The sequence below is a fragment of the Trichoplusia ni genome, chromosome 1 (genome assembly GCF_003590095.1).
Source record: "Trichoplusia ni isolate ovarian cell line Hi5 chromosome 1, tn1, whole genome shotgun sequence".
Classification (NCBI taxonomy): Eukaryota; Metazoa; Arthropoda; class Insecta; order Lepidoptera; family Noctuidae; genus Trichoplusia; species Trichoplusia ni.
Genome location: NC_039478.1, coordinates 13,360,987 through 13,375,585, shown reverse-complemented (window position 1 = coordinate 13,375,585; position 14,599 = coordinate 13,360,987). Strand labels below are relative to the sequence as shown.

Genomic DNA, 14,599 nt, shown 5'->3' with positions numbered 1-14,599 from the left:
TGTGTCCGGGGTGAAGCCTATAGGCGAAATAGCTTTGGTTGCTGTGTGGGCTTTGTAAATAGTGTTTTGGCTTGTCCATTCTCCGAAGAGTCAAAAACTTTATATAAGATATTGGACAGGGTGTTAGATAGAAGTTAATTGTTTTTTTTTATTTATTTTTTTCGTGTCGTAGGTAATTGTTCTTTTTTATTTTATTTTTGTGTCGTAGATTTAAGCTCCTTGTAACAATTAGAACGGTGTTGTCGCCAAGCGACAAAGTTCTTAAATAAATTAAAAAAAAAAAAAAAGACCATTCATCGAGGAAGGTTTTAGGCTATATATCATCACGCTGCGACCAATAGGAGCGAAGAAAAAGTCATAACTTATATCTTCTAACCACGCAGACGAAGTCGCGGGCAACAGCTAGTAGGGTATAAAGCTAAATTCTTTGGAAATGATATAGGGCTATATACCTCTAGCAGGCCCGTACCTACCGGCCCCGATTCCGCATTTTACAATGGCCGATGAATTAATCCAGTTTCCATTCATTCATCGGCCATTGTACCTAAATAGTAGAATTGGGGCCCAGTCGTTTTGGTCTGTTCAGATAAAATATCCAAAAATCAACCCATAATATGAAACAGTATCTGAGCAGCAACGTTTTACTCGCGATCTACTCCCCGCTTCGATCGTAGTTGGATGTTAAAAAAAGACTATTTTTATTCGTATCAGCAATTCAAGGAGTCATTGCATTTGTCCAAAAATAGAATATTAGGCTAGATTTCTATTAACTTTACCTACCTTGTAAAAACCACTTTAGAATGTATCGGGATTTTACGTTAAGAACTGAATAAAAACATCAAAAAATCTGCTGACGTCATCATCTGTAATTTCATAGTTAAAACAGTTGAGTTACATGTAAAATTGGTATGATTTGATTAAGTATATTTATTTCAGTCCATTATCCAAGCCTTAGTCGTCGTTAAGAAGAAGATAAGTAATCTATGTGACATAATATATGTACTAGATTGATAGCTGCATTGTATTAGATATTTAATAATAAGTTAAGCGGTTGCGGCGGCTGGTGCGTTAGAAACAGTGTTGCCAGTTGCGGTCGAGGCTGTGTCGTCTGGCTCTTGAATCTGCAACCACGGCATGCGTTTCTGAAGTTCTTGCCTAGAATAAGGAAAACACATATTAATTAAATTCAAAAATGTTAGTAGGAAATCATGTAACAAAACGGTTTATAATATAACATTATAAATTGATCTGGGTTAGTTACAAGCCCACTTATATTTTTTTAAGACTTTATTTCTATTTATAATAATTGGCTCGATGGATATGTTTTGCACGACAATAAATATTTGTATATTGCTGTTTACCTGTACTTAGGATGGCTGATAGCATATACCCAAGGATCTATGCAAGCTACAGCTTTGCAAGCCACAGCTGGAATCATTGTTACCTGTTCATAAACAAAAACAACACAAATATTAAATATAGATATTGTTCTGGTGCAATGGCAAAGCGATTAGGTTTTTGAATTAAGATTTACTAAGTTATATGTACACTATGATACAAACGTCTGGCTAGGTATTGCAGGATATCTATGTCCTGCAATACTTATTTATAAAATACTCCAGGTGAATGTTATACATTTAAAGCATCAGGGGTAACGGTACATTACGAAGGATATTTTTATTCGGATCACTGAACTGTTAAATATAGTAGGAATTTACCCCAGGCGTCAGTAATTGTTGGTTTCCGAAAGCTCCAATCAGCGCCATGACACCGTATGGGGTCCATGACGCCACAAACAGGAAACAAACAGTGAGAGCTGCTTTCGCTATCCGAATTTCAGCCGACTCTGCGCTCGCGTTCTGATTGGCACGAAGGGATTCCACATTCATTTTCTTGGCTTGTTCTCTACAAATATCAATTAATCCAAGCGAGTATTATAAATTTTTACTAAATTTAAATACATCTCTTAATTTAAATATGCACACACCTTAAGGCAGCTTCATGTGCAAACACTTGTTTAACAATTCCGCTGTAAAAGTAAATTATCATCGACATGGGAAAGACGTAACTGCAAGCGAATATACATCCCACAAATAATTTCGTATCGAAAGAATTTGTCAAGTAGTCGAAGCTGCAGGACGTTAAATATCCCTCTGTAAATAAACAAACAGAGCAATTACTATTTAGAAGATTTTAGCAACAGATTCAGCATTAGGTGTAAAACGTACCAGGCACATATCGACCCCAGATTTTGAAGAGTGGAAGAAGAGCCCACGGCGTGCTGTATATCCAGATACAAGCTATCATTAGAAGAACTTTGCCACGTGATAACCGGCCGTCCAGAGGGCGAGTGATTGTTGAATGCCTAAAATTTAAAGAGTTAGTATTATCTAGTTGCCATTCTACACTTCAGTAGAGATTCTTTGGACCGGTATAGTTACCTGTCATATGCGATGCAGGCATTAGTCATGCCTGCCCCGATACCACTGTAAGAGCCCATCAACGCAAATATTTGACAACCGAGGGTCCCAGTCGCGAAACCGCGATTTGCACTATTGTATATAAATAAAGGAGCTTTCGCCATCATTATAAAATCTAAAACAGCTAGCTGCAGAATGAGAAGATTGCTTGAGGTTCTTAAAGATTTTGTTCTGTGAAATAAAACATTGAAATTAGGTACACATTGATATAACAAAGGTGGGTGCGAAGATATGACTACGATATAAACTTACGTAGAAAATATGAAGATAACTAGTCCATTTCCGACCAGAGCTGCCGCAGTAAAGAATATGTATAGCAATGCTAATGCAGTGTGCGCGCTGGCTGGTGGTGCCGGGTATGACAGCCAGTGCTCGGGCACCATCGCCAGGTCTTCACCGGTGAGACCTGCGCCGAGCATCTCCACTTCACCGGGACCACCCGATCTGGAAACAGATATGAAGAGTTAAGTACATGGTCTACGGAAGGTATTTAGTACTGCATGTTACTTACTTGAAAGGTGCAAAATGTGCATCATAGTAGGAATTTTCCGTTTGGTTATACATGTTTGAAGAATAATGTGAGCAGTCCTCGGTAGTGTGCCGACTGCCCACTCCACTGACTGACTGCTGGTGGTGACAGCTCACGCTTGCATTTTATATCATTATTCGTAACACGATTTTAGAGATTATCCGCCGTGACACCTCTGATCGGATTAGCGGCGCTGTGGCTCGCACAGTGGCACAGATTTCTGTTAATTCAATCCTTAATACGGATAAAACTGTAAGGTGGATGCTATGTTGAGGGCACGTTAGAAACCTTATAGTGATAGCAGAATAGTTTTTTTTATTTAATGCCAATCCTATTTCGTTTTGTCCATTCTTCCTTGTTTGTTCTCTCTCACGATATAAGATTAATATTTTTTTAGTTTGACCCCTGCTTAGTTCAAGTATTTGTAAGGTGGGTATAGGAATGCTCGTTCTGAGTCTCAGTGTATTGTGCATGTAACTTGAATATTTTTGAAATCTCTTGCGACACAACTATTTAATTCCAAAGTGCGGGATCGAAAATAGAAAAATATAATCAGACTGTTATTCAATGATGTAACGAGTCGAACTCGCGTCCTCGCCACGTCAGTTCATGATTAAGGACTCCGGTTGAGTCCAAAACTAGTCGGGCACTCCCGATATATACGCGTGAGTAAACCGTTACATCATTGAATAATGAATCAGTCTCACGATAGTTACTATAAAAACAATCAGACTGACTAATCATTAACAATGTTGGTCCGATAAAGCAGTCAAAGCCTGCACTAAGCAGTTTTTATAGAAAAAATCACCAAAAGGAAACATACCTAACCTAGAATAATAAAGTTTGAGCAGTTATGCATCTTTATTATATTGTGTAATATAACACTAAATAATGTTTGGTTGTTCAAAAGCAACCCTAAAATGAGGGCTTCATCGATTACTGTAATTTATATTTTGGTTTTGAAATACACACTTAGGTACCTGAAAAACATAAAATGCGGGTGTTTTCATTCTATATTATACATATAATCCAATGAAATATCTGTATTATAAATTCGATTGTTCATCCACACTATTAGTACCTATCAAATCTATCAGCATACATAATCAGTAGTCATCATAAGCAGAACATTGAAATCGATTCAGTCATTTTTGTCACCTTTTTGTAAATTCCACGCCTCAGGCTACAAAATCGGGTAATTGCTTCTTACTACAGCCATGCAGCATGGCTGATTTTGTTAATATATTTTTTATCACTGATTTTGACGACCTCCGAAATCAAGAACAGTTTTTCGTGGACCGTACTTGCATTTATGAAATCTGAAAATACGAGTCCTTTTTGGCCCTTTTTAGTCATTATTACACTGAAACACTGCGGATTGGATTCCTAGCGGCACCATAAAATCTTTGACTTATAGAATGTCCCATTCAAGTGTGATTTAGACTTTATACGATAAAAAATTGTCACCCATCACAATTATGACCGTCAAAATGTTAAAATACAAGCCTGCATAGATACGTCCCTATGATGGGCGCAGGCCCCTTCCCGTACAGGAAAGGTTTATGCATGTCATCACCTCCTCGCCTCTCTGTGGGTTTCAGACTTCAATATTTTCAACTATCTTTTCCGTTTAGTAGTTATATATACTTTACATATTTATTTATGTAACTTTAAGAAAGGCACATTAGGGCTTTGCCTGCGTTGGGATCGAACCTGCACCTAGTGCATACAATTTCATAGCTAGGGCGGCCACACACATCATCTCTAAATGTCAATTCTCTAGCCATCGCGGTTATTGAGTGACAGCCTGGTGATGGACTTACGGACAGTCAACGGTGTTTTAGTTTTAGTATAATAGAGTATCGTTTTTCCCTTTGGATACAGAACCCTAGAAAAAAAACTACTCCAGTAAGCAGATTATTCATAAAAACAAATAAGCAGATTAAAATAGTTGGATGTAGGTCAATGTGTTGTGAAGACTGGAGACATAATGGAGGGATAAAGTAGGTACCTAACGTGGGTATAGAGGGTCGCCGTCATCCGGAAGACCCTCCATTTCATTTATACTGTTAGGATTGGATTTAATTGCACAATTGAGGAACTGCTGGACTAGAACAAATAAGAAATCAATAATCAACATTTTTAATAGACATCACAACAACCATTTGGATTGATACACATTGCTAATTTTACAAAATAATTCCTAATACAAGAATTTTATACCATTACAGACCGTATAAAACGCTTCTAAGTAGTTCATACCTATAATATAAAAGTACAATTATTAATAATTCCGTGGATCAGTCGGACAATGACGACTTTCGTCATTTATTACTCATAAAAATTAGATTTTTATACAATTTTAAGGTTTTAATTTCCGAAGCGAAAAATGAATCGAGTTCTTTATACTTACAGCTTAAAATTTGTTTCTAAGGTGGCTGAAAAATATTTTTGTCAAGCCGCAAACATAAAACAATTTGCCTACCTGCCGAGGAATAGAAACCCACATAAAAACCCAAAGTTATACAAATACCATGAATTGTTCTGGATTGTAAAAGAAGAAAAAACTTTTTGAGTTGGTTAACATATGTCTACAACCAATCAGTTAAGATAAGAATTATTTAAGTATTTATGAACAAAACCATGATTACCGATGCCACGAACTAGCATTTTCTTGTCCAGAAATGTCCAGGATATATATTTCCGAAAAATACATATTATATCAAAGTATTTATTAAAATTTTCAAAGGAAATAGAAAAATAATTATTTTTGTAAATATTAAAACAAAGTCATTCTTTTTCCAGAAGAAGTCGTATCCGGTTTTAGTTACCATGAAGTAAATAGCTGAAAACATTTCCAAGATTTATTAAAATGACAGTGTTTCTAAGACTTAAGGTTAGGCCTTGAGCGAGATATCGTTAGTTAATTTCCATGTAATATTAATTCTAATCCAAAGTATTATTTACCTATAATACCTGTATACATTCAGGCATAGATTTTGGACGTACACTCGTGTTTCAAATAACTAAGAATTATATTTGAATCGCATATTTTTTAGGAGATGGTTAGTTTCAACACATTCAACCATATCGTCAGTTAATCCATGACCATTTATACACATCGACAGCAGTATGTCGTTGTACGAGTCATTAAGTAGTACCATCCTGAAAACCGTTTTAATTTGGCAAATTGTTTCACCCAATAACATGGATCGCGGGACTAAATTTGTGGGTTGTTGCATGTATTCAGGTATATCCGATTAGACTGGCAAAACGAACAGACTACAAAGAACAGACTTGGTTGTAGAAGATCGAACGTTTTCTGAACCACAAATTCTATTTAACTGAATATGCGACTCGATGCAATCTACGTTTGAGTTATACATTATACTAAAAAAATAAACGCCTTCATTTTGAGTGAATTATAAATAAACTGACGTGGTTATCACTAAAGACACACTAACTAAACGTTATTAGTGCGGAAAATATCATTATTGAACCGACGAATGTAAATTAGTTAAAGTGCGAAAGTTTCACAACTGGCATTATTATAAGTATACGTTATATTAAGAACAACATGTATTTAAATAAACTATTTCTAAGTAAGACACGACTACGGGTTTTCTGAGCAGAGCTATGAGTGTGTGTGTGTGTGTGCGCGCGTGTGTGTGTTTCAAATTTAACTGTTAATTTGCAAGTGTGACGAGACACAAGTTAACTTGACATAAATTCATATTAGCTATCGTAACATATTTTATAACAGGTCTCCAAAGGACTAAATATGCAAAATTTTAGTAATTATTGACAACCAAATTTTACTATACCTAATGGTCAGATTTTATTAAATTCAAGTTTGAAAAAAAACGGTTTAAAATTGACTCTAGAAACCAGTGATCGCTGCTGCCAAGATGTAACGATGTACTTTACATTCATTTGCATGCTTTAAAATATTTTGAGAATCAATTGAAACATAATTCTCAAAAGCACAATGCTTTGCATTTATGATTGAAATTAAACGCCCAAGCAGGATATGAGATCGTGTGATGTGATATTATTAGTATCTATATTGTCACATTCAGTCCATTATGTGTTATTGCGAGCTCGGTATACGCGGGCAATAAGCGACGAACACCCGTATGCAAGGACGACGCACAGTCACAGCAGACGTATAGGAAAATGTCGCACAACAGCTGCCTTCGTCATTGTCAAGTGAGTAAAGACATATCGTCACTAACCAGAGAATCGTTTTTGCACACGGCTGATATTGTGTTACCAATCTACTGATATAAGTAAGAAGACAACATCAACGTCATTATCAGTTCCAAATAATAAGATGCGGAAAACTTGACATTGTGTGTTCGCAATAATTTATTTTAAAGGTATTTCTTTGTAATAAAATTATTTGAATACTTTTATGAAATTCGCTTTTATCAGTCTTTTAATTTAACAACGGATGGTTAAATTATAAATGAGTTTATTTGATGGATCTTTATTATGTTAACATTTATGGTTTATTTTTATAACGTTTAATATGTTAATATAAATCTCGTTATAAAGTAATTTGTTATCAATAGATTACTTTAATTAATCAATTTTGAAGCTGTGTTAAAAGTACATCTCACCGACGAACAAGAAATTTTGTTCGGTAGTAGTAAAGAGTTATTAAAAATGTTATGAAAAAGTCATTACTAATAACGTAAGTAGAAAAACATACCGTACGTAACAACTCTTATTGTACTATGTAACTACGACGATTATATTAATAAGGGTTATAATGTTTAAATTTGTGTTCCTGCTACGTTCTGCTACGGACTACGGATCGCGCTACGGGCTTTGCTACGGTTCTCGTAGCACTTTTGTAACCACTTTTGATCATTTCCTGTACACATTTCACAATTCTTATTAACTCTATCTTAAAGTGTATAAAGTTCAATATAAAATGACGTTATTTATACTGAAGACACTACCTGCCATTTATATATTATTTGGATACTTTTTTATTCCAAAGTCTTGCTATTGAAGCACGTTAAAATCAAATCAGATTCATGACCGTACATTCTATCCGTTTTTTTTAATAGTTAAATTATTTGGGTAATGAAAACATTTTTAAGCATACATCAAGTCCATTATAACTACAATAGTAAGTCTAAAAAATAGATAATAATTGCCATCGTTTTATGAAGACTCATCGAAAACTCGGTAAATGTATGTATGTACATAATATATGTACTATACACCTTTTTAGTTTATGGGTAACCGAAAATTGTATAATGACTTCAAAATGTTATCAACAAGAGTCGTCTTCTGGCGTACGATAGGGCGTTAAGGTGTCTCGCTTTGTGGAGACGAGGGTAATTCTCATTTGGGTGTAGTGGGGGCATCGTCGGGGGTCGTGGCAGAGGGTTCCATTGTGATGCAGGTGTCAGGCGCGGGCGGGCCGTCGCCGAGGCAGGACGTGACCACGAGCCGCGGCGACGGTGGCGGTGACAGCTCCGCGCGCGGCGCCGGCGGCGCGCTGCTGGCACGCACCTCCCGCTCCACGCTTAAATGCATCATCTCGATGTTGTTTTTACTTATATCTTCATCTTCCGTTCTGTAATATTTAAAGTTATAGTTTCTTTGATTGTATTGTAAGCCGTATTTTCGAAACGACTAATATACAATGAAAGTAATGTTAAGAATTTTTAATCACCTGAATGTGGGCTCTTCCACGTTATTTAAATTGTTTATACTTTGCACTGGAGTAGCTGAAAACAAACATTAAAAAAAATCACATTATCAGTTTCACGGTCATAATTACAATAGAAAAGACAAATATTGAACAAGCCACCGAAGTAATTTCGTTTCGAGTCCCTATGCCTACATGCTTTTTCCACGAGCTCGAACATATTATGGTCCACTACATGGCAAAGGCTTCTTTTTCATCTTTACCCTTAGACCAACTACTACTAGTTAGTACAAAAGGCACGAGGATACATACGATGCACGGTATCATCGCGCAGGCGCTGCTGTCGCGCGAGCGGGCGGCGGCGCGTGTTGTCGCGCACGCGCAGTGTGATGCCTGCGCACGCGCCGCTGCCGTGCAGGTCCAGCGCCAGCGACGTCTGCGACCCGCACTCCGATTCCGCTGCACTTGCACTAAACCACAAAAATAATTTACCTAATAAATCAAACTCGCAAAAAATATTTCTCTCTGCCAAAACCTATTCCCAAGAAGGAAATTAATTATTGTATAATAAACTCATAATTGTAAGCATTTACAATTTCAAAAGTTTAAATGAATGGCCTAAGTTTGAACCAGTGATAACAAATAACTTTCATTCATCATGGGCCACTTTAAAGTATTACATAATTAAATCAGTAGTTTTATAAATAAGTATTTAATTCAATCATAATTATTAAAATTTTGAAAAAAAAATACAATGTTTTAAAACCAATCACTATCAACTATCGGGGTTAAACTAAGCTGGACAACTAAACAACATGTAGGTAATGGATATTAGCGGCGAATGATGTATGATTACCTAACGGCTGACTGCGGAGGCTCGTCTACGGAGAGCGCGTAGCGGCGTAGCGGCCGGCGTAGCGCACTGATGGGCAGAGCGGCGCGGGTGCTGGCGCTATGCAAGTCGGGCGCCGAACCGAACTGAGCTCGGGGTTTTCCTCTTTCGCCAGCAACTCTGCGTCACATACACTGACTGCCCTCATCATCCTTACCTTTACCAAACTACGTCTGTACGTCAAGTAACAGTAAAACAAATCGTTTTCGCTCACTGTTAACGTTTTAGACGGATAAACACGTTTTCCTCAAGCATCCTCTTCAATGTGCTTGCCAAAGCGTATGCATTACATCGATTCAGTAAGCCATGATATGATGTATAAAAATTATGAGGCGTTAAGCGACAAAGTATTCAACTACGGGGCTGGGCCTAATTGAGATTTTTTTGTATTTCAAAATACTACTTGCGGGGTCTTACAGATGGCGCATGCTCACACTTTTGGAAACCGATCTTTAGGTACATACGCTACTATTTATGATAATTTTTTTACAAGTATTGGGTTTTCAAAAGATTCTCTTTTATGAACACATTTTCAAGTATGTTATCGGCAGCACTGTACCCTTGACACATCTATGTTAGGCGTTAAGGCTACAAATTGTAAACTTTAATAAAATTTGCTACACTGGCAAGCAATTCCTTAATCTAAGAGGGACACTATTTTAAAACACACGTTAAATGTAAGACCTCTAAAAAAATAATTACCTACTTGTCTTAATTGCTTCTTTTTGCAAACTATTATCTGACAGGTATGGGAGATTACAAACGATATACCGAAGATGTTGTTAATATTGCTACCTGCTGCGGCTTGGTCGGTGCCTGTGGGGTAGTGGCGCGAGGGGTAGTGCGTGAGGCAGTGGTAGCACGTGGGGCAGGCGGTAGACGCCGAGCTGGTCGAGGCGAGCGGGAGCCGCGCACGCCGGCCCGCGCCGGGGCAGCGGCCGCGGCATGGCCGTGGGCCGCGCCGGCGTCACCTTGGCGGCACTGTCACGCGCCTCGAACGTCATCACACACGCCGCCACCACAATGAAGCCTTCATATCAATCATAATAAAAAAAAATATATAAATCTGTAACATTTAAGTTGTTTTAGTTCTGCCATTGTGAATATTTTTTTGAGTAAAGAATAGTAAAGATAGTATCTAGAGTCTAGTTATATTTCTAGAATTAACAGGTTTGTTCTTGGTTAAGAAGACTCCACCTAAACTTTGTGCCTTATTCAGTAAGTTGCCACGATGAGCGCTAAAGATCAAGCCTTCTTGAGTGAAAAAACTAATTCTGTAGGTAGTTAAGTAATTTATCTAAAGTCAGATCAGTATCGGATCTTTTACTAGTAGATTTAAAGCGAGTTTTGTTACCGCCAAATCCCATGACGATAGGTCCGGCGTATGACAGGTTGTTGAGGTGGAAGCCGCGCGCCTCGTCCTTCACGGACACGGTGGAGTTGCCGCGCACCTCCTGCGCCACCGACAGCGTGTCCGCGTAGTACCCTGGAAAGTTACGGCGCATTTGTGTAGAATGTGTTTGTTTTCTTTCAGTAGGTTTTGATAATGTGGTAACTATACAAATTTTAAGGGGAATGTAGGACGAGGCCAATCTAACTAACTTGTGCTTTCGGCTAAACCTAGGACCCGATTTTGGTAAACGCATTTTTATAAAAACTTTTTTTCATGAGTCCTGGAATCCCAAAATGTTACTACTTAAATAAGTTCCTCTTTGCAGCGATACCGAAATCCACATGGATATAGACGTATCATGAAAGTAATCCATAAAGTAAAACATAAATCGACAAAATAATACCACACATAATTTCATTCCTTTACAAAGTCATGACAATCAGAACATGGCATGTGGGCCGACATGCAATGTTATGTTTAGCAACAAAGGCAAGCGGCGGTCGTGTGATGAGGTTTCATCAATAACTGGCGGAACACGAGTGGACGAGAGTACCGGAGGCTGCAGCCGGAAGCGTCAGCCGAGGAACGCGCGCCCGACGACAGGAAACGCTGCCTACCCGCACCACACACTCAATTGCATCAAGTGTAGATACGCGGTAACCGTACATGTATATTTAGTGTTGTTGTCGGGATATGTTTAGCTCTGTATTGGGAAAGGTAGGTCATGACACGTGATGGCTTGTTAATATAAAGGAATTCGAGTGTACTGTTCAGATTATTTTATGTGTTTGTTTTATAATAACTTAAAATCGTATGATTAAATTGTAGTGCAGGGCACTTGTCGGGTTGCCTCTTTATCTTTTACTTCTCAATTCTCTTTTAACTATTTACGAACGACGAACCAATGATGAACTAAAACCATTTCTTTTGAATAAGTATAATGAGGTTTGTTACCTATGACCGCCATCGCCGCACCGAGGAGCATCAGCAACAATCCAGCCGAGAGCGCGCGACATGCGTGCCATAAACATTGCGAGCTCATCTTGCCCTTCACCACCTAATTACACAAACATATGAATGAATCTTGTATCAATCAGCTCAGGTTATTAATTACTTACAATTAGTTCTCTATGTAATGTTTACTGATTCCCCATGGGTCATAAATATTTCAAATCGAACATCACTTCTGGAAGTGTTTGAAAATAACATTGTAAACTGATGTTGTTGGGTCTAAAAAGTTAAAGGCCGCAGTGCAATTTTAGGACAAAAAAGCGCAAATTTAACGATATAAGAATTTAACTATGAAGGATCGTATGATACGTAAGTCAGTTTCTATGGCCGGAAGGGAAAACTTTATTTATGTTATAAAGTGGTTTCGGATTTTATTTTTTTTGCACAGATACATAAAACAGCTATTGCCGCAGTTGCTGAGCTATGCTAAATATAGACCTTCCACACTCGCATAATATGCTTGTTGTTAACAACGTGGGAGAAAGAGATGAGCGCATTGTTTTCTTGCGCGCCTGTCACGTACTTGACACAAATTCAACATATACGTATTCTCACATTTTGCCAAAATGTAATATGCTCTATGTATTAGCAACATGTAGAATTATCTTTTATGTTGTGATCAGTGGACATGGCCATAAAAGAGCAAATCAAAAGGCTTTATGATCTAAACATACAAATACACATTGAATGAGTAACATAATGTTTATCTCGATGGACATATATTTACATAATTTGTTATGTCTGTCTGAGCATCGGAGATTATGGTAACTGAGACGTTAATTGACAGATAAGTTCATTTTGTAGTTTATTTATTTTACGGTTGATACAGTGTTAATCTCATCCTAAACGACGTTTGAATAGATGGTAATCATTTTAATGTATTCAAAGATCAGAGTTCATCGAGCAACAAGTCCTCAGCCAACTGTTGAGTTCCAGCATCCAGCGATTATTCCACGAGCTGATTACGGTACACTAATTGGAGTCTGGGGTCTAGGCAGATGGCTAGGCATAGGATTTGAGACAGATGTGACGAAGGATTGGGGTCAGAGAGGCGGGCGGGCCGATCCGTGGCGGAGGCTACCTGGACGTTCCAGGTGGCGCCCGAGGCGGGGTGGGCGCGCCGCAAGGGCCCCGTGACGCTCCGAGCGCGCCTCATGCCGACTGCCGCGCCGCGCGCCGCCTGCCGCTCCGGAGCCTCGGACGCTGCGCACGCATGCAGCCTCTCAGCTCCCGTCCACCTGCGTCCTAATTCCGTTAATAAAAATTACGATGCTTGAGAATTGTACAGATGATGCTTAAGACGTAAGCCATTCGTAACAGAAATGATTAATGATTGAAAGCTTACGGTTAGCTGATCAAAATAACCATTATTTACAGAATTTTTCTTATGCAAAGTGGTTCATTCCTTGCTATTATATTGATTTGATAAATATACAGATCGATCAGGTAGTAGGTATAATTAATAAAATAATGTTTGTGATTTACGGTGTAATAAAGTGCGATTGATGTCGCCAACACGAACACTGTGTTGTTTGTTTGTTGGGTAGCAAATTGCATGACAATACATCACCCGCAGTGACCAAAAGTTTGTCCGCTGTAACGTCAATCAGATGCTGCGGTTGTGTAGATAAAACTGTTTTAATTTAAATATTGATGCTTTTATTATTTCAAGATTGGGCCGCTTCGTTCTTCTCGACAAGGAAAACAATCGATCAAGCGGTTAATTTCTGCCTACTGAGATGAGAGTCATCAATATGATATTTTTTTTAATAAAGCATTGCTTGCGGTATTAAATTTATTTAAACTCTACAGTTTTAGTGAACTATCTATGTGCCTCTGGGGAGACGAATATCTCATCATAAATCGTAATTATATCCTGATAATATCTTTCACGACAAAACTTTTACACAACGAAATTACTTATAAAGTGGCTGAGGTGTAGTTCAGTGACCTAACTGTAGTGTAATTAACGCATCCAAATTCTCTATAGAACGAATTTTAGTAATGCAGTGTAAGGCTAAAACGTCAAGTTAGGGAGTCAACTCGCGGGCTACAGAACCGCAACACGAGAGTTACATTAAACTTTAGAGCCGCAATCATACGAACATAACGACTTCAACCATACTTCCTCAGTGTTATTATTAACGCGGGCGACTACGTCAAACGCGAAAACACTTTTAAATGAATAAAAGAGAGGTAGATTAGGTTTCTGCTTTTCAATAATGTAATCTACGTAAATGATTAAAAAATGATCAGTCTTGGAACTCGTAATAGTGGGCTGAATCATGTGTTTTGTATGATAGCTTTCAGCAGCACTCTACCATTAACTAAGGCTATAATATCATTTCCTGGGCGTATCGTAAAAGTAGGTTCTTGAAGAAATAAAATTTTCCTATCGTTTTCATATTTTCATAAATTACTCTACTTTAAGTTCGTGTCCTTCACAAATCATGTAAACTGACAGAAGTGGCAGAAGAGGAAAACACTTTTCAGAGACCTTTTTGATTAGTCTTATCTTTAAAGTGTTCTTAAATATTGTTCATCGGTTTTTCTTGAAAGCTGTGGTAGAATTTCCGTATTATTATAGTACCTTCGGCTATGGTGCGAAATACGAAATTAATTGATG

General features: G+C 37.9%; 2 protein-coding genes across 2 annotated transcripts; both read right to left on the bottom strand.

Annotated features, from left to right (window-relative positions):
* Window positions 1-848: 848 nt before the first annotated feature.
* On the bottom strand, window positions 849-3,679 carry LOC113495697 (opsin-2). The gene is made up of 8 exons (XM_026874585.1): window positions 2,992-3,679; window positions 2,733-2,924; window positions 2,442-2,651; window positions 2,229-2,365; window positions 1,988-2,153; window positions 1,719-1,905; window positions 1,362-1,444; window positions 849-1,155 (listed from the first exon to the last, which is right to left on the bottom strand). Exons 1-8 carry the CDS (start codon window positions 3,042-3,044, stop codon window positions 1,044-1,046), a joined length of 1,140 nt encoding a protein of 379 aa, XP_026730386.1. The 5' UTR covers window positions 3,045-3,679; the 3' UTR covers window positions 849-1,043.
* A 3,936-nt stretch (window positions 3,680-7,615) lies between these two features.
* LOC113495692 lies at window positions 7,616-13,352 on the bottom strand. The gene is made up of 8 exons (XM_026874571.1): window positions 13,055-13,352; window positions 11,917-12,019; window positions 10,924-11,055; window positions 10,365-10,599; window positions 9,534-9,689; window positions 8,990-9,147; window positions 8,702-8,756; window positions 7,616-8,602 (listed from the first exon to the last, which is right to left on the bottom strand). The coding sequence occupies exons 1-8, from the start codon at window positions 13,127-13,129 to the stop codon at window positions 8,368-8,370; spliced, it is 1,149 nt and encodes a 382-aa protein (XP_026730372.1). The 5' UTR covers window positions 13,130-13,352; the 3' UTR covers window positions 7,616-8,367.
* Window positions 13,353-14,599: the final 1,247 nt, after the last annotated feature.